The sequence below is a fragment of the Rissa tridactyla genome, chromosome 1, assembly GCF_028500815.1.
Source record: "Rissa tridactyla isolate bRisTri1 chromosome 1, bRisTri1.patW.cur.20221130, whole genome shotgun sequence".
Classification (NCBI taxonomy): domain Eukaryota; kingdom Metazoa; phylum Chordata; class Aves; order Charadriiformes; family Laridae; genus Rissa; species Rissa tridactyla.
In genome coordinates, this window is record NC_071466.1 from 132,529,233 (window position 1) to 132,549,001 (window position 19,769).

Sequence of the window (19,769 nt, forward strand, 5' to 3'; positions counted from 1 at the left end):
GTGCCTGAATGTAGCTGCTGTCTTCTGGAGCTGATGCTGTGAAATGGGAAAATAGATAGTGAGAGGCTGTACTGAAAAACCATCCATTTCTCACCTGCATTTCTCTTTGACACCTTCAACTTGCAGTCAGACTCTCTCAGTGCTCCATGCATGGCATGGCTGGCTCGCTCATGCCCCTCCTGTGCTCCTTGGAGCAGAGTTGCTACTCAAGACCGCTCTGCTGAGGCAGAAAAAACCCTCACATTTCAGATTCCAGACTCCCAGCATTCATGTAAAGCCAACAAAACAAGATGCTGGAAAGAATGTGACTGTTACAATTGTGAAGGAAATCTTTCAAGGAGGAAAGCTATCTTAAGAAACTCAGAGACGTCTACTGGAGTTGAAACAATCATGATGGAAATTGCCTGCACAGCTGAGCTGACTTGTGGTGCTTTCATTTATACCATTGTTGAGTACCATGAGAGTGAAATCTATTTTGAAGGAAAGGCAATGTCACATCATGAAAATAAATACAATGGTTTATTTTACGATTTGGGAAGAAACAGCTTGTAACTCACCTTCTCTGTTTTTCCCATGGCATTGAAGCTGGGGGTGGAGGGTAGGAGGGCAGGTGGAGCTGAAGGACATGTGAACCCTACTAAAAGTAGGCAGACAAATTGCAGCCTTTGATCAAGCTGTTCTATAGGTTTGTCGTATAAGACAGCATAAACATCTTAAACCAGAAATGTTTGCAGAGGCCACTAATTTGCAACTCCTGTGATCTGGAAGTCTAACACAGTACATCTGGTGCCAGATTTGAAGAGGCATGGAGCACTTGCAAGTGAAACGAAGGTCAGTAGAGGTCCAGGACTGCAGGCTTTTGGAATAAGCAGCATCACAGAGGTGAAATATCTCGTTCTCCAGTCCTGTCTCTTGCTGTGGGCCCTTTACAGCCATAGAATTTTTCTGTCTGATTTTTCAACCTATACAAAGATATAGGACATCATTGGATGAGGCTTTGAGCAGCCTGGTCTAGTGGGAGGTGTTCCTGCCCATGGCAGGGGAGTTGGAACTAGATGATCTTTTAGGTCCCTTCCAACTTGAACCATTCTGTGATTCTGTAATATCCTCCTAGCCCTTTCTCCCCTTTCAGATCAGCGTGTATTCCAAAATTGAGGCAATGCCTGTATACTTGGACAGTTCTGCGTGCCCTCTGGGAGTAAGAGGAACGGAAGATTTTGCTGGTTTGTGTGAGTATCAGTCCACAGGGATCTGTACCAAAGGGGAACCACTACAGAATCGAACATATGAATCCTGGGGGCAAATGATAAAGCCACTCTTCAGCTGAAGCTTCAAGGGCAAGCCACCGCCCATGGCAGACTACCACTTTTGGGGCAAAGAGCCAGCTCACAGCAGTACAGACCCCCTGTGGCAGCCTGCTTGGCAACTGGCAGACGTCCTGGTGCCCACCTCCCTCATGTGTGCAGGAGGAGCCATGCTATCAAGAAGCGACCTTCTGCATAAGCCCTACTTTAGATTGGCCTTAAGGAGGCAGAAGAGAGAAGCTAGCCTTGTTAGCTCACTCTGTTTAGATCTGAATTTCTCACAGAGATAACAGTGTCTGCAGTGATCTTCCAGAGGCCTTCACATGGAGGCCTTCCTCTCTGTTCCAGTAATAATAAACCTTGCCAGCAGACTGACAGCCTAGCAGATAAGACTTGAGGGATACTACTACGTCGCACAATTTGATGGACTTCAAGGATGTACAAGAAGACAGTGAGACAACTGGGTGTTCTCAGACCTGAGAAGGCTAAAGGTAGGGGGAAGGGGGACCTTATTTCTATCTTTTACTACTCAGTTGAAGGTAGAAGATGCAGACCAGCTTCTTGGGTGTGCACAGTAAAAGGGTGAAAGGCAATGTGCATAAGTTGCAATGAAGAAAGTTACAGTTAGAAATTAGTGGGAAAAAAATCACCAGGAGGGTGGTCAGACACTGCAACAGAGGGTTTGCGAAATCTCCATCCTTAGAGATGGAGACTGGGCAAGGTCCTGAGCAACCTTGTGTAGTCTGATGCTGCTTTGAGAAGAGGTGGGTCAGAGACCTCCAGAGGCTCCTTTCGATCTAAATTGTTGGGGTGCATCACAGAATCGTAAAATAACAGCCACACATCAGATCTGTACCCTGCTGTAACAGTGTGTTGCTGTGATCAGCCACCATGGAGCTGCACCTATATCTCTGAAAGAGGCTGCAAAAAGCATTTTCTGAGGGAAAAAGAAAGCTATTTGGTGAGTGAGCTTAAAAAAGGAGCTCACAGGGTTCGACCACACTGGCGGTCTATTGAAGAAGCCCATCCTACAACTTTTCCAAGACTTTGGAAGTTTGTAATGATTTGGATTAGGCTTGTGCCAATGCGTACCAAAGTCTCATACCCCCTTGTCTACACTCTGTCCTGCTTTTCTGTATTTGATTGTTGTGAATATCTCTGATACAAATTCAAGCCAAGGTCAAATATTTCAAAAGAACTGTGCCCAAAGAGATTGTAAACATGTGGGTTAAGGCCTAATCAAACCCTGCTGCCTCACAGCATCCCTGGAGGATGTAGCAGGGACAGGGAATCAGTCTATTTACAAGGGTAGTTTATCTACAAAATGGATCCAAATATAAACATTTTCCTTCAGCATATGGTGCAAATTTCTACAGCCTTTAAATATATAATTCACTCATCAGTTTCAGTTGAGGAAACACAGTTCTGCTAAACTAAAGGGAAAATGAGACTAAAATGTTTCTAGTTAATTGCCCAACTTGTGCTGTCTAATATAGCGAAGAATACTACAACTAAGTTTTTCTGATCTTGAAGATCATGTAATGAAAGTTTACAACCACTTTCTCCCTTCTACCAAAAGAATTTTGGTACTACTGAAACAGGAGATAAATTTTATTCATCAGGTCTGAAAACAAAGAAACATTGAGGCCTCTTAAGGCGGTTATCTTCATACCTTGGTTAAAGTGTTTTAAAACTGTTCCCCTCTGTGAGAAGTTGTGTTTATTCCGAGTTTGATACAGCGCAGCTGTCCAAAAGTTAATAACTTAAGTTTTGTTACCTCTTCTCAATGTGTAACCAGAAGAGAGAGGAAAATGTTTCCAGGAGGGAACATTGCCTCCCACCCTGAAGGGGAGAAGCTTTCCTAGGGAAAACTACATCTCAAAGTACACCCTCTTTCCCAGAGCTGCAAGCATGTAAGCATTTTGAGCTTACGGGCATATGATAGTAAGAAACACATAAATTTTTCATATTAGAAGCACATGAATTTTTTACGGCTTTTTGGCCACAATTGCTCTATGTTTAGACAGCAAAAGGTCCAGTTAAATAACGAGCATGCCTTTGTTTTTCCCTGCTTCAGCTCTCATCAGTCTGGACAACAGGTCAGACTCCAGAAACTCCTTTCCTGAACCAGATTTCTTTTCTGGACAAAAGGATCTGTCCTTCTTTTCCTACTCCTGCATGGCTTCTTTTGCCTGATGGCACAATTGTCCTCTGTAAAAGCATAATATTTTATCCTACCTAAAACTTCTGTGCTCTGCAATGCTATCACATTTATTCATTCCAGTACCATGAGACAGTTTGTTCTCAATTCTGCTGGGAATTTTCCCTTCACTATTTCTCTCTTGCTGTCTTTTCATCCCAAACCCTTTTTACTCCTTGTGACAAGGCTAAGAAAATACATCCTCCTAACAGCAGACAGCCATTGCCCCAAAGTATCTTCGTCATAGTAAGCACCCATAAAGCCAGAGGACCAACATTGTTCCTGGACCAGCAGATTAGCGACATAGTGGATTGCATATGTGCTAAGCTATGCACTTAGTCCATGTATAGCAATGCTCCAACACAAGCCAAAATTTGCAAGCTCTGATTTTCTAAAATGATACTCTTAGGCATGCAACCCATTCTACCATCCACCTCTGTGTACATCAGCAAAACACCAGATTGTGAAGTCCTTGTTTTACAACAAAGTGAAGGAGGAGAAGACAACATAGTTAAAGAATGACTATGCCTTGACACAGAATGCAGAGTTGGCAAACTTTTTAGATGTTGCTGAATTGTTTTAGTCTGCAAATGCCAAACCTGTGCAACAGCTCTGAATTTCTTCAAGTTGTTCCTGGTGGTCAGGGGTCTGGTGTGCTCTGGCCTTGCTGCTCATTGACACCATTCTGGGGCCTACAGCCCATTCCAGCATCTGCCTCCATGTCCTTCAGGGAACACCAGAGCCAGTCTTGTTTGCAGCACAGAGGAACTGTTGTGCCACTCAGCAACCCCATACAGCAGTTTCTAGAAGAAAGAGCAGATGAAGACATTGTCTCTAGGTGACACCGTAGGAAGAACCAGCAGCAGGTCTACACTTGAATTGAATAAACTGCTGCTGTCTGATCCCTGACATCCACAAGTGGCAGTTCAAATGAAGGCTGCTACGTAGCGATGTAGAAAATTCCCTCAAACTATGCCAAACATTTGGCCCAGTAGTACCTAAGAGGCCAAAAGCACCGCAGCAATAAATCTCCCTACAGGCAGTCCCCTACGCAGCACATATATTCTCATACAAAGCATTACCCCTGCTAAACTTGGTCATTCTAATACGTAAGCTTGGTGTAGGAAAATGCTTTCTATCCTACAAGGCTGTGTAGTGTTGTCTGTTTTAATAATGCCTCTTAAATTTTATTTCCATTTTAAACATAAAAAGTAAGGACTGTTTCAGAGAACACCAGTTGCAGCAGCAGGCTTTGGTCAGTTATTTTTCCTTGCAAAATGCATGCACTACACAAAATTAATTTGCAGCAGCTTCTGATAAGAACATACAATGTCAAGGTCCTGTCTGAGAGAAGCCAAGGAAAGAAGCACTGATAACAATTTTTTAAAAGCTTTGTTGGGGTAAGGGAAGGATTTTCAAGGACTCTGTGATCGAAACAGTTGCCAAAACTTTGTCATCTGCGTCAGCTAGAAACTTCTTTCTCCTCCAACAGAAAGGCTTTTGCTTTCCTGCTGTCACTTGCAGGCCCGGTTTTGCTCTAAAAAAGTAACAACGTGCGGCTGGTGTTTCTTCTATAGCTTTTCTCCAGGGCTCTCTTCAATGAGTGAACAAAATTCATGACCACAGAATAAAAAAGGCAGTTCGGGAGTTAGTTGCATGAATGCAAGTAAAGCATTTTTAGAGATCCATTCCTGCTGTGCCTGAAATCAGTATGATCCCCTTTCTAGCGATTTCAGCCTAATTAGCTGTGTTGCTGGGCTTTTTTGTAATGTCCCGTAGCAGCAGCCTTCCCTTAAGGCAGGTCTGCCTGTCCCTGCTTGGGAGAGAAATACGGCTTCAGTCAGTGTGTCCTGACAGCACACAAAGACCTGGCAATATAACACCGGTGCAGGTATTATGAGCTTCAGGCTAATGCCTAAGCCCTGCCCTGGTCTCACACTGGAAAAGAGTTTTGCTTAAACTGGAGTAAAACCCTAGGGAGAAATAGCTGGGCATTTCCCCTGTGTTTTGGAGATGTAAAAAGTAATGACACCGTTCACTGCAAAGGCACAAACAGCCAGGCACAGCCTCATTCTAACTAGGTGCTCTTGCACTAGACATTTCAGAGGTGAATCTATTTCTCCAGCAGCTTTAATTTAAACATTCTGTACATGAGACCATTTCATCACTTCGAATGCCTCAAGGATACTGAAAAAATACAAAATCCCAGAAGTTAGTTTTCGGCCTCACACAGAGAGAGAGTGAGAAACCCATGCTATAATGGGCAGTCCTGTATTAAAAAAAAATAATAAAAAAATATAGCAGTAGAGCCTACCTCTCAGTTATAAACAGCTGCTCCTGCTATTTCCATTTAATTTTAGTGTTCTCTCCCTTCATATTTACACTGTATGACACAAGCAACTGCAGCTATGGAGAATTATGAGTATGAGGGATTACACTCTGTGGATTTAGGCATGCAGGATCACATCTAGGCAGGCGCTCCAACCCCGCTGCATCCAGAGCCTTCCTCTTCGAGAGGGGAGGAGGGGTGGGAACACCACAAAGGAGGCACACAAGAGGGAGGGAAAGCAAAATCACTGAGGTGGTGGCTCTGCGGTATATAAGTACAGGCAAATCTGTCCCCACAGTCTTTTGAGCGCTAGAGAGGTGGAACCAAGGATTGAGGCAGACTTTTGTGGGGTTTGTTTGGCATTGAAGTTGATTTTGAGCATTTTCAGATTTGTTAATTTCTTTAGTTTGTAATAGTTTGTAAATAGTTCTTTTCTTTGCATGGAAAAAATGCATAGGCTACTTCTGAATAGAAATAGCTAGCAAAAGTAAGACATGCTTTAAAAATCGTTGTTTAATGTAGAGGTTAGAGTTTGTTTTCCAGTAGTCTCTCTTTCTGTAACACCCTTGGATTTGTAAAGATGCCAGAGGTTGATGTTGTATGTTCATTTCCTCAGGCAGGAGGTGAACCGGACGGTCTAAGCTCAAGAGATAGCCCGTTCGCCACCGAGGAGCAGCCCAGAGCAATGTCCCTGGCTGGGGTAAGATGTCTGGTGACAGGAGCAGGAGGATTTCTTGGCCAGAGGATTGTCCGCTTGCTGTTGGAAGAAGAGGAGCCGCTGGCTGAGGTCCGACTGCTGGACAAAGCCTTTAGCAATGAAGCACTTGGGAGGTTTGGAAGTAAGTACCATCTCGTGAGATCTATCTGTCACGGGTATATGTTCTGTTGTCTCAGATGGATAGCAGGGAAGTCTTTACCTCCCACCCAAACTCAGACTCGCAGATAGAGGTCTTATTTCAAGGAATTCCTCTCCCTCCAGCACAGAAATCAGATGCAAAACGTAAGATAGATGTGAAGAGAGAAACTCTGTGCTGTTAATGCACTAAATAGGTTGCCTTCAACCTGACTTCTATTACATTAAAACTCACAGAGCAAAATTAGTGCAAAAATCTCACACTTCTGCTGGACGGAAGGGAAATGCAAGCATCGCCATACTGGGGCGGGGGCGGGGGGCTGTGTAACCCAGAACATTCTGTCCTGGGCTCTGATGTGCTACACTAGAAGGCAGTGGCAAAGTTGTGGACACAAGTGCTAATGGTTTTCCTCAACCTGTGATTAGTGATATAGCGTTCTGCTGGCTGAGAGTTGTGATAAGGTATCTTAAAACCTGTTGTTATTATTATCGAACCCTTTTGTGCTATGCACAGAAGACACAGGACCCATTTGCAAAGGGCAAGTCAGGACTCTAGCTTCTTGAATGGACTGGAGACAGCACAAATGAGTGATACGCCCAGTGTCAGAAACAACCTATGGTGGGGAAAGCAGTTCAGAGTATTATATTTTAAACATCCCCTTTCCTGGGATCCTGAGCACATCTATAAAAAAGCGTGCAGGAACCTAAGTTCAATCATGTTCTTAAGTGCCTACATCAGACATTTGTTTGACAATGCTTTCCTCTATCATGTCCTAACCTCAAGATTATTCTTCCTGTATACGAGCAATCATATAGGAATTCTCATGGAATATCCCTGTACAGCTTGCTAGGGACACACAATCTTTCTAGAAGGTGTTTAACTGTCATCAAAGAGGAGCAACAGTGCACCATAAACCTAACGCAAATTGCACAAGCCTTTAGGACGGTTTTGTACAACTCAGGCTTCCTGCTCGTTAAATCTCATTCAGCGTTTCACTGAGGATTTGCTAGATGCCCTTGATCCTTGCCACAGCCTTTCCTGCTCTGATTTCCAGGCAGTTCCCGCAGTGACAAAACCTGCAGCTGCAGTAGAGGCTGCAGCGCCTGCAGCAGCGGGAGCGCGTGCGGTTCAGCACTGATGCAGCAAGAGAAGCATCTGCGCTGCTTCAGGCCAGGAGAGCTTTGGGGGGATAACGGAGCTTCCTAGGGAGTGAAAACGACTGTTTGTGTGAGAATAACCTCGGCTGGGCTGCAGTAAAGGTTTCGCTGTTCCTTTTTTTGCTAATAGGAGAGCTCTATGCCCTCTTTCCTTATCCTCCCTCCTTCCTCCACTGAACACTGCCCAGACACTCCCCTTCCTTGCAACATTCCCACTGCCTATCTGACCAGCACAGGAGAAAGGGGAAAATCAGTTATCAGAGGGTTTTATCCCCCAGAAACAGGTAGTGGGAACAACAGGCTGGCATTTCAGATGTGTTTGAACAGCCTGGAGCCCCTGCACTTGGACTGGCAGTTCCTCTGTCTGTATCAGCCTCTGTAACTACATCTCCATAACTACAGTGCTTGTGCTTGTGACTACCTGAAATATTTTCTTGCCATTCCCTTTCAAGCTCTTCTCTAGCACAGTGACTCCTATACCAAATGCAGGTCTGCTGCAAAAACTGGGGGGCTGGAGTCTTCTGACTTGCATTATTTTTGCTGCAGGGACTTTTACTGGCTGGCACATGTTGTTTGGATTTCTTGAACAGCCAGGAGCAGAGCTGAGTGGTTTTCTTACTAAGCTCTTGAGCACCTTTTACTTGCAGGATCTTTGCAGAGTCAGGGCTGCGGGTAGTAAGACACAAGCGTATGTTCAAGTTACAGCTCTTTGTGCCAGGAGACACCCAGGGACACTTCTCTTTTGTCCAAGCAAGTTTCCTGCTGAGTTCTTGACCATTGCTCTCATGCTGCATAAAACAGTGGCATTTGTGGTGTTCCACAGCCCTAGGGAGTCCAGGATGATCCAGCCAATGTCAAGTGCCATGAGCTGGAGTCTACCCAGTTACACTGTGTGGTTGAGAATGAATGTCATGTTGAACATGGTAGTTTGGTGCCTTGGGTTTCCTACATCCCATCTCCACTTCAAATTTATCTTTCTGCCTTTCCTGTGCTTCCACTTATGCAATTCTTTTTTTGCTCACTGTTGCACTGGAACTTCTGTAAAGGTTGGAAACTCCCAGGTTGTTCTTAAGAGGAATTCTCACTATTTCAAAGCATTGATTCACCTTTGTCTCATCCCTCTGTACATCTCCCCGTTTTCCCCCTGAACCCTCATTTCATGTCATTCTTCAGAGACAGAGGTTGTGTGATGCTTGAGCATTGAGTGGTTTTGCACTGCTAACCCTGTATTGCTCCAAAGTAGAAGGAAAGTAGAGGGAGAAGGAATGATTTTTTTTTTCCAGGACTTTTGCTGATGGAAAGTTCCTGCTCTGGGAAACTTCCTCCTGGCTTTTTGCTCGACATTGTAGACATTTGTTTGCCTTTATGACTGCGTTCGAAACAGAAGGGCAGAGTAGCAACAGAACGTCCCAGTAGTTGAAATGGGAACAGAATAGAGATCGCAACTTCCCTAGGTAAAGAAGCGAACAAATTGCTTTACCCTTTACAAATGAAAATAAGACGCAGCTTTTAATTTTGTCCTATGAATACACAAAGTAGATCATTGTAATGAACCATCCAGTTGAGCAGGGAAGTGGAGATCTCTCAAGAGGAACACCTTTCCCCACCATCCACCCCACAGCCTTTAGGACCTCTATAAAAGAATATTAAGTAATTCAAGCTACTGAAGTCTCACAGACATTACTGTTTGCTTGAACATCAAACAACACATAGAAAAGAGAAAGACAGCTTAGGGGAAGTAGTCCAACTGTATTGCTGAGTCAGGCACTGCTCACAACAGGAGATCAAATTTTATCAAGTAATCATTGCATTTCCAAGCAAAAACTACTCCGTAGCAAGCAGGGAACGTTACTTGCAGGTCAGAGGACACAGAACCCGTTGATGAAGTAGAAGAAGCTTTCCCAGTGAGTAGACACTTTCTCATAATCACTGTATGCAAAAATAGAGAGCTGGGTTGAATTTATTCTCTTTCTCCCCCTCCCACATGACACACACGTGCTTTTTTGACACCAGGGGAATGATTTGCCCATATGCAAATCAAGTTTTTCTTTGCTGTCCATCTCAGATTGAAACCACTGTCTGTCAGTCATTTCTTCTTTCCTCTCTCTGCTTCCAAACTCACACTAGTTTTCCTCTTCCCCCAGAGCAAAACCAGATCAATCTGCTGATTCCTGACATCTAGCTTATGCTGGTAAAGTGAACAAGGCCCATACTGTACTTACCAGGGAAACTTCTGCTGAGTAAAGTGGAATGGAGGAGCAGCTTTCCTGCCTTATGTCACACACACAACTTAAATGCAAGCCCAAACGAGTCACAAAGCAGCTAGTCAGCAGCTTTCCAGTGACTGATACCAACTTTCCCTGTCATCAGCTTTAAAAGGGACAAGTTTCTTTTTTCTATTTTTCCTAAAAGCTTTGGTTTGCATGTGTAAAAGCTTCTATTTTCCTAACTCCTGCCCAGGCACAGCAACCACTCTGAAGGGGCCACATACCAGAATTTACATTGTGAAAACCACGTATTTCAACCCTTTGGATTACTGCAGGCCCACAAAGCATAACTTACGGACAACATCAGCCTAACGGCTGTACAAAGACTAATATTTATTAGGGAAAATCTAACTACCAGTTGCTTAATAAAAGGCCTGTCCATATTGCCTGACGCTTTTGCATCCATACAAGTAGAGGTCAGTGTAAACCTTCTGAAAATGGAGCCTTAGGAAATGAATGCTTCTTTAAAATAAAAAAGCATGAAAGAGCATGTGGCAGTGACTGTGCTGGGAGGGCAGTAACTCTAGATTTAGTAACAGTTCTGTAAATGTTGAGCATTTAGACTCCCATTTCACATCTCAGACCAACTGACTGTGATGAAAAAAAAAAGACCCTCAAGCCTGTTGCATCTGAATAATCGTTAAATTAATACAGGATTACATTCTAGTGTGCTACAGAGATAATGAGACAAAACCATTTAAAAAGATACTCCCACTCAGTTCCAGACCTCAGCAGCTGTCTCTCTTAGTGTTTCTCCATTGAAGACATGGGCTGAAATACTGCCTGCTTTGGAGCCAGTGACAAAGCAGTAGGATACACAGGATTTCAGTCACGGCTGAGGCTAAAAGCTGTATTAAATTAATCAGATTCTTCTCTTATCTGAAATGGGCATTTGATTACGCTGGAAGAAGACAGAGCATCTGCCTGTGCTGCAGAGTCCCTTCCCAGCAGCTGTGCCTGGGGAGCCCTCTAGTGCAGCCACAGCAGAGGCTCGCGGGAGGACTTGCTGTAATGACACCGCATCCTGAAAAGCTGTAAGTCATGCTGAGAAAGTCCTCTCCTCTCCCATGGCATAGCTCCAGCCAGGCCAGCAGGCTTACCAGGAGAGCAGAATGGCCTCGGACTATAAATTTCTCCAGGTGATCAGCCTGTGCCAGCACAATTTTGTTAGCGTAGTTCTGGGCTGTATATAAGGATGCTTCTGCCCAGCAAAACTTAGAGGAAGGATGTCTCTGATACTAAGGCTGCACCAGGGTCACACACTTTAACTGCTGGCGAGGGAGGGGGCTTAAAAAGCAGGAGTTAAAGCAAATCAGGGCTGAGGTAGCTCAGGAGAGCAGCCTTGAGAGTTTAGTTTTAGACCAGAAAGATGTGCGTGCTAAAAATGACCCCACAGCACAGACGCTGAAACGGAGACAGAGCTGGAGTTAGAAGAGGCACAGTAAGTCCTGGCCGAGGTACATAAAAAAGATGTGCCAGAACTGTAAGTAATGTATTAGAAGAGCTGCAATATGAGCAAGGTCAAGGGGCAGAAGATAGGTGTGAACACAGCTCTGTGCACACATGCTGTGGGTGGAGAGAGATCATTCATCACCTTGAAGACAGGAGCAGGCAATGCCTGGCTGTTCGGTATGCTTGGGTTAACACTTTTATAAATAGCTGGTCACCGGAACATGCATAGCTAAAGCTCTGTGAACTTTAGAACAGTCACACCTGAAGGAAGCTTCAGACCCTGACTAGCAGTGGGAAAGATTTCTTTTAAAAAAAAAAAAAAGAAAAAGAAAAAAAGAAAGAACCATGTTGAAGAGCGGCTCCAAAAATATGGTAGGTAATGCAAGATAGACTTTATAGCACTGTAATCAGCACTTGAGAATATAGCCATTGGCTGTTTTGCCAGCCTTAAAATATCAATCCCGTGCCTGGGCAGTCAGCACCTCCCAGGCACAGCGTCAGCGTCCATGCAGCCCTTCACCACTCCTCTCAGTGCTCTTCTTAGGATGCCCATAAGGTCTTCTGCTTTGTCTTCTGCTGCCCTTGCAGAGTTCCAGGGTAAGACTGAGGTGAAAATCCTGGAAGGGGACATCCGAGATGTGACGTTCCTGCATCGTGCCTGCCAAGGGGTCTCCCTCGTCATCCACACGGCTTCCATCATTGACACCTTGGGCCTCATAGAGAAGCAGCTGCTCTGGGAAGTGAATGTGACAGGTGAGCGGGTGAAGCACCTTTCTCAAACCCGTGTCTATTATGTGCTAATCATCATCTGTTCAGGAAAGGGAACACCTGACCTGTTTTTTGAGTCAGATTAACTGGGTTTTCTGCATCTTGTACAGATTTGGGCAGCCCTGTGCATCTCTGTTGCTCTCCACACCCAGTATGCACGAGTTTTCCACTGCAGGGCACTGCAGGATCATTCAGTCTTGTCAGCATTCACATATGCCCATCCTGACATCTGCACAGGCTTTGCCTTCAGCAGGGATAGCCGTAATCCCATGATCAGTGCACCTTTCTGGAAGTGAATTCACCTCTGAAATCCCAATGCGCATCTGAGAAAAATCGGTTCTTATTCTCCCTCCCCATGTAGCATCACTGCCTGTGGGCATTTTTTAATTTTTACAAACACTGCAGGCTTTGGCTGCAATTACAGCAAACTTGCGCTGCTTATGTTCCAGACTCTGTGGCTCTCTGCTTCCTGTTCTTTCTCTTCCTCCTCTTCTCCTTTTCCTCCTGTTACCCATTACGTCTGTGTGTGCATGAATGCAGTTCAGAGGAGCAGGTGCTCTCCCACCTTGAGCTTATCATTAAAAATCCCCCAATAACCTCAAGGCAATGGGAGGGAGGGGTTTCAGTGATTTCTCACTCAGGGATGGATCTCCCTTTCTGCTAAGGAGCCTCCGTTCTTTGTGAAAAGATCAGATGGAGGGGGAAGTTTTTGGCTTAGGAATGGCTTGTGTGGCATCAGCTGCCAGGAAATTTATTTCCTAAAAGAACGACTTCACTCACCTCCCTCTGATCCCAAAACCTATGCCTTTCAGGGAACTGGTACTGCCTAACCTGCATGCACATTGACCTCCTTGGCTCTGTTACTTCAGCTCCTTGGTGAAGATGTTCTTATTTACATGGATGGTTTTCCTGGTTTTTTGTTCCTCTGTGCCACAGATACTGGGCTTCTTCACAGAAAAATAAGGAACATATTTCTACAGGCACCACTTTTACAAACATTGGCTACTCACCAGTGTTCAGAGCAAGAGAACATGCTTTGTAGTTGAGTTGTGTCTTACATGCACCTTAAAAACAGTGGGATGGCATTTGGGCTGTTTCAGCCTGGCTCATTGTCTGTGCTTCCAGACCCATTCATTTCTGCTCAGTCAAAGCCACAAATTGTCAGTGGCCGAATTAGAGCCCAGAGGGCAGCTTCTTAGGTCCCTGCCAGGAGGGAAGAGCAGAAAGGCAAGTTCCTGTAAACTGCATTGGGTGGTATGAGAAATAAATATACAAGGGTGATAGTTCAGAAAGAGGATTTGTAAAGCTCTCTCTTTATGACCATACTCCTGCTACAATCTGTTTTTCACAGCAGAATGTGTTGCCTAAACTCATGGGGGGAAAAAAACCCAACAAAAATCCCAAACAAATCTTAAAATGTCCCAAAAGCAGAAAGCTCTCTAGCTCTGAGCTGGAGTCAGAGCTAGAAAGTTTATTTAAGTCTGCCCCATTGTTCCTTTTGGCAGGTTTAGACTTAAGCACAAAGAATCTAGGCTTTCATAAATCTTTCAGATTCCCCACAGCAGAGTCTGCCTGCCTGTGAAATAAGCCCACAGGGCCAGTGAGGGTTGGCTGATAACATTTGGTAGAATGAAAGCACACTCCAGACCAACTCCTAGAGCAAATTGACCCTAAGGTCAGTCAGCAAACACTGCAGTCCTCTTCCCTATTTCCCTCCATTTCCATTCTGATGCTCTTCTGGCTTTCTGACCAGCCAAGACACTGCTACGTACTTCATTGACTTGCAGGATGAAAGTTTTGTTTCTCCTAGAAACCAGAACTTTCATAATACAAACATGTCAAGGAATCAGCTGTGGACGTTCACAAACCAGAACAGAAGGAAACAAGTTAAACTTGCCATGATGCAGGGGTTTCCTCTGTCTCACATGCCACACAAAAAAAATCAGAGCAAAGAAATCTTTTAGGAAGGGAAGGGAAGCAAATTTTTAGGCAGAAGGGAGTTAAGAAAGTAATTAAATATAATCCAAACAAAAGTACCCTCTGTGAATCAGATCCTCAGCCAGAAGGGCTTTGTGTGCAAGCAAAACTTGGAGACCTGCTCCATGGAAAATTTACTTTATTACATGCTATGTGAAAGGCGCTCAAAATCCCATTACTGTAAGAACCTTTTCATTTTTTACATACTACCTTGATTTGCAAATAAAACACATTTTATTTGGGTGAAATTGGTCTTGAACAGATACAAACTGCCAGGATAATTTTTATGTTTTCTTGTTTTAGAACTTGCTATCTCATTTTATTTTATCTAGCCCTTCTGCACTTTATTACTTTCCCTCACTTTCTAAACAGTATTGATGTCAGGAATTAAGCTTTTAATTTATTAAATAATATATTGTGTTAATTATTTATTTTCCAGATGACTCTGCCTTGTGTGTCACCTAAACACAGTGATTTTCATGAACTCACTTTTCATGTGAATTTATTCATGGCTGTGTAACATTTTTTTCTTTGCACTTTGGTGTTTCTTCAAGCCTCATCCAGATTTCCTTTCCGTTTGTTTCAACTTCTTTCTTTTTCTTGTTCAAGCTTGAAAAAAGAAATTTTGGCTCCCTAATAATATTCACTTCAATAATTCTTCCCATCCCCCACTCATTAATGGGTCCATATTTTGCTGCCAGCATTTCTTGGTCCTCTGAACCCCCTTTATTCATTACATTCTCTTTAGCAATGCTAGCCTGCTCTGCATTGTGCTGCCTTTCGTTGTTGTTGTAACAGACTGAGCAGATTTGTTAGATCATTTATGTGCCTCACTGCTAGTGTTTGATTTTATCCCCTTGATTTTAGGCCACACTCTTCTGATATCGTATCAGTTGTTTTGGCTTAATGTTGCTTTGCCAAAGACATTTTCAAATGTCTTTGAACTGTATCTTCTGTTCCGAAGTCACTGCCTCTTTCACACATGATGTCTCTCACTACACAATGCACAACTAAGGCATTTTTTGCCTCAAAGCTCAGAGGAAAAAGGAAAGAGTCTACTTGCAATTAAAACAACTCGATTTATTAAAATATTTCTTTTTCCCTTCAGTGTGCTTTCCTAGCTTAACCCTCTTGGCTGCTTGAAAGACCTTGAACTTGCCAGTTTAACTCTGCTCTCCTCAATGAAAGCATTATGATAGGGTTTTAAAGTAAGAAATCCTGTATTACTGCAAGTAAAAGCCAGAATATGCTGAAAAAGGAGGCATACATACACAAGCATCACTTTGCTCACTGCACTCTATGCTTGTTGACAACACGGTAGCATGCGTTGTTCTGACAGATCTTTCCCTTCAAGCCCTCCTCTGAAGCCAATCGAATAGTGGATAGACGCCCACCGGGTGAAACTGCTTTTGGAGCAAACGTTCAGGTCCCACATTAATCCTGTCCCTGCTTAGCAAACCACAAAAGAGCATCTTCAAGCCTGGAAAACAGGGGCTTCAACACACAGAATGGATGGTACCTAATGAGAGGGACAGCTTCTGAAGGTTCTCTGCCTTAAGCCAAGTCAATCCAACCAACAGGCACAAGCCGCTGTATCTGTGGTTGGTATCCACACCAACCTAATCAAGAGCAAAATTTGACTCTTGACATAAAAAACCCCACAACACGCAAGTGTATATCCTTGTTTAACTCCAACAGGTGCACTGACACCACTTAAATACAGATGCAGAGCAGGTTCAGTTTCATTGAACACGCTGCCCAGTTCAGGACAGGATTCTTCTAGCTGCAGAAAGGGGAGATCTGGCCAATCCCAGGGCAGAGATGGAGTTTCTGATCTAAAAAGCTCAATTTTCACTGCTTGGAAAGCTCTAGACTGACTTGCACGTTTCTCTTTTGTAGGTACTAAGCTACTGCTGGAGGTATGTGTCCGCTGTAGCGTCCAGCACTTCATATATACCAGTACCTTAGAAGTGGCAGGCCCAAACTGCAAAGGTGACCCAATTTTCAATGGTGACGAAGAAACAGCTTATGAGAGTGTATCCAAATCTCCTTATGCCCAGAGTAAGAGACTGGCAGAGGATTCTGTGCTGAAAGCAGATGGCCAGGTGTTAAAGGATGGGGGCACACTGATAACTTGTGCCCTGAGATCCATGTACATTTTTGGAGAAGGATGCCCATTTCTTCAAGGTCATCTGGATAAGTGTCTTTTGAACAAAAATGTCTACCTGCGCTTCTCCAGGAAGGAGGCTTTGGTGAATCCCGTGTACGTGGGGAACATTGCCTGGGCACATGTGCAGGCAGCCAAAGCCCTGCGGGTCCCACAGAAAGCCAAGCAGATCAGAGGGAAGTTCTACTACATCTCAGATGACACTCCTCATATGAGCTACGCAGATCTAAATTATGAGCTGACCAAGGACCTGGGGTTTGGAATCGAGCCCCAGCTACCCATGCCTCTGACAATGTTGTATTACTTCTCACTGCTGCTGGAGATCGTGAGCTTCTTGCTCAGGCCCTTTGTCAGATACATCCCCTCCACCAACCGTCACCTGGTCACTCTACTGAACACCCCATTCACCTTCTCTTACAGAAAGGCACAGAAGGATTTTGGCTACATGCCCCGCTACACGTGGGAAGAGGCCAGGCAGTGCACCGGTCAGTGGATGGCCTCCATAGTCCCACAGAGAAGGGTGTACTTGAAAAGCAAGGCTGCCTAACCCTTAAGAGGAGCTGAGACCTGGCTACACAAGTAGGGCCAGGAGCCAGAGGAGAGCAGGGTGAACAGCAGCAGCAGATAACCACAAAGCATTTAAATTAAGATTTTGTGTAACAGCCCCCTCATGTCCCCATCCCCCATCCCCCCATCCAGAATAAATAAAACTGCAATGTTCGTTTGTTTGTGGAGTACAGGTTGACCAGCGTAGCTTTACTGTATAGTCCACATCCACTTCTACATCTTGTGCAGCACAAAGACACTATTTTAGCAAGACTCCACGGAGTCCATGGTGTGATCACAGCAGCCCTTCCTTTCACTCCATGCCACCTTTAAGGCTTTTGTAAAGCACAATTTGTCCTAGAACTGTGATTGCACTTTACAAATACGTACTACTCAGCTACACGCTACCCACTCAGCTCTTATCAGCCTCAGCAAACACGCAGCAGGTAGAAGCCACCTGATTGCAAAAGCTGTTACAAATCTTGCTCACTTTTTCAAGAGTATTGCCCAATTTCGCATGCTATTCACCTGACAGTCAAACTTGAGAGCAAATTTGGACACTGTAAGCATTGTGAGGCCAAAAGTACAATGTTTAGGATGGTTTGTGGGGGGAAAGAAGGGGAAGATTTGCTCAGGTGAAGAATCCCGCATCCATTCTCATTTTCTTAGTTACCAATTTTGCAATAAATCTGATGGCTGCCCCGGAGAACAACAGCTTCAACAAGATGAAAAAGAGAAAAATATTGCAGGACAGCCTTGGTCACTGAAGGGTTTCCATTGCAGGGTCAAGACATTTGTGAACACTGAGGAAAAGTAAACAGTGCTGAAAAAAAAATCATGCTATTTCCAGGTTTCAGCTGGGAACTTTAGCTGATAGATGCACGTGTGCTGTCCCTGTGCTTTTCTGATGGCCGTATGAGTTTCTGCAGAAGGTGTAACTTGACTTTTGGGCCAAAAATGTAAAATTTGTCTGAACAAATAAATGTGATCCAGTGTTTGCTTCTTATACATACAGTTCACTTGCTGAAAACAGTTCTAAGAGATGGGAATTTCTCTGTTCTGTTCAGGATGATGTGAACAGAAACATTTTACCTGACCCAGTACTAATGTAAATAAATCACATTTCCAGAGATGCTAACAGCTTGACGTCTGTGTTGAGTTTAATTATTCAGTGCCCTAAACATTAGATAGTCCCAGTGCAAATATTACCATTTTCTTTAGTAATATCTTAGGTTAAATATGTAAGATCCAAAGCAGTCAAATACCAGCCACCAGAAGTTCCAGTCATATTCTAGGGACAGAGAAATAAGTTTTCCAGGCTCCCATTGAAGGCTTTGTAAACACTCAGCAAACTAGTACTGTGGATGCTATTTGAATGCTATTGCTTCACAGCTAACCACGTCAGCATCTCCACCCTTCTCCACTGAGCAAGCAGTACTCTTAGCACCTCCATCAGAGTTGCTCCTTTATTAGTGAGCCCCCAGATCTATCCCCTGCTACACTATATGCTGATAACTCCTCTAGAGACTGATGGAGAGTGAGGAGGCTTGCAGCAACCTTAAAGAGTAAAGGATTTGAAAATGAAATTTGGAATTGCAAACTCTAGGATAGAATCTGCACCAAGCAAACTGATGTGCGCACTGGAGTTTAAAAACACCAAAAAAAAGACGTTATTTAATGCATTTGAGTTTGCTTATGGCAGACAAGCAACACAACAGCATGAGGACTGCTAACCAGCTGTACAATCTCAACTACGAAACTCTCATGCCCCAACATCACGTTAAAAAAATAAAATAACGATAGTTTTAATAAATAAACTAATTCCCCAGAGTGGCCATGATTTGGTCCAATTGATCTTATGGCAGCAGTTTACAACGGTCCTGTCCCATCCCTTTGCCCAACAGCAAAGTCAACAGCACCGACCCACATGTCTCAGCTGCTCCAGCCTGCAGGCAGGTGTTTCAGCACAAGCTGCAGATCCACACAAACCAGCAGCACGGGCACATGCTGTTTTCCTGTCACGCTCCTACCACAGGGGCGAGAAACCCGTGACTGTAGCACCTGTCACTGTCACCGCTGCTCACTCAAGTGAACCTAACCAGGAGGCAAAGTTTCTCATTTTTCTGTTAACTGTAGAGCATTTTGAAGCAAGCTGCTGACAGTGACCAAAGGACCAGCAATGCGGTGGTGTGGAACCACTCGGGACACAAATCCTGTGTGCATCACAGACAAATGGAGGGTCATTTGGGGAGCCCTCTCTTCATGTTTTTATCAGTTGCTGTGGTCTGGACATAATTTGTCTAACCTCATTTTTAAATAACATATTTTATAAGGTGGGTAATTGTCCTATCCAGTAAGGGAGCCAATAAAATATGGTTTAAGATGGTGTCCTGCTCACAGGCAGTGCTGGAAGGATCAGCCCCCACTGTTTGGCTTTGCAATTAGCCCACTTGTATGTTTGTTTTTCCAGTTTTGCTTAAACCCAGGCCTCAAAATTGACCAAAATGAGGTTAAATCAATCCCACATCAGTCAGCCACTCATTACCAACGGCAGCAGTTACACACCCCCTCATCCAGCTGCTACCAACTGCACCAGGCACACAGGTGTGAAAAACAGTCACTGTGCTTCTGCCTTGCTGCTTGCCCACTTCATACAGACCACTTTTAGGCTGCTTGATTTCATTCATATGCCCTAAAATTTCTTGCTAAAAGATTGCTAAAACCAAGTCTGTTCTCTGCCCGACAGGA

At 44.1% G+C, this 19,769-nt stretch overlaps 1 protein-coding gene across 3 annotated transcripts; it reads left to right on the forward strand.

Annotated features, from left to right (window-relative positions):
- Positions 1 to 147: 147 nt before the first annotated feature.
- Positions 148 to 18,303, forward strand: LOC128904122 (3 beta-hydroxysteroid dehydrogenase/Delta 5-->4-isomerase-like). 3 transcript variants are annotated; one of them, XM_054188022.1, is made up of 5 exons: positions 148 to 1,229; positions 1,653 to 1,795; positions 6,450 to 6,672; positions 12,152 to 12,316; positions 16,208 to 18,303. In XM_054188022.1, exons 3-5 carry the CDS (start codon positions 6,519 to 6,521, stop codon positions 17,020 to 17,022), a joined length of 1,134 nt encoding a protein of 377 aa, XP_054043997.1. In that variant the 5' UTR covers positions 148 to 1,229; positions 1,653 to 1,795; positions 6,450 to 6,518; the 3' UTR covers positions 17,023 to 18,303. The 3 variants fall into 3 exon arrangements, with proteins under 3 accessions (XP_054043997.1, XP_054043996.1, XP_054043995.1); XM_054188021.1 differs by having other exon boundaries at positions 148 to 1,795; XM_054188020.1 differs by lacking the exons at positions 148 to 1,229; positions 1,653 to 1,795 and having other exon boundaries at positions 5,072 to 6,672.
- Positions 18,304 to 19,769: the final 1,466 nt, after the last annotated feature.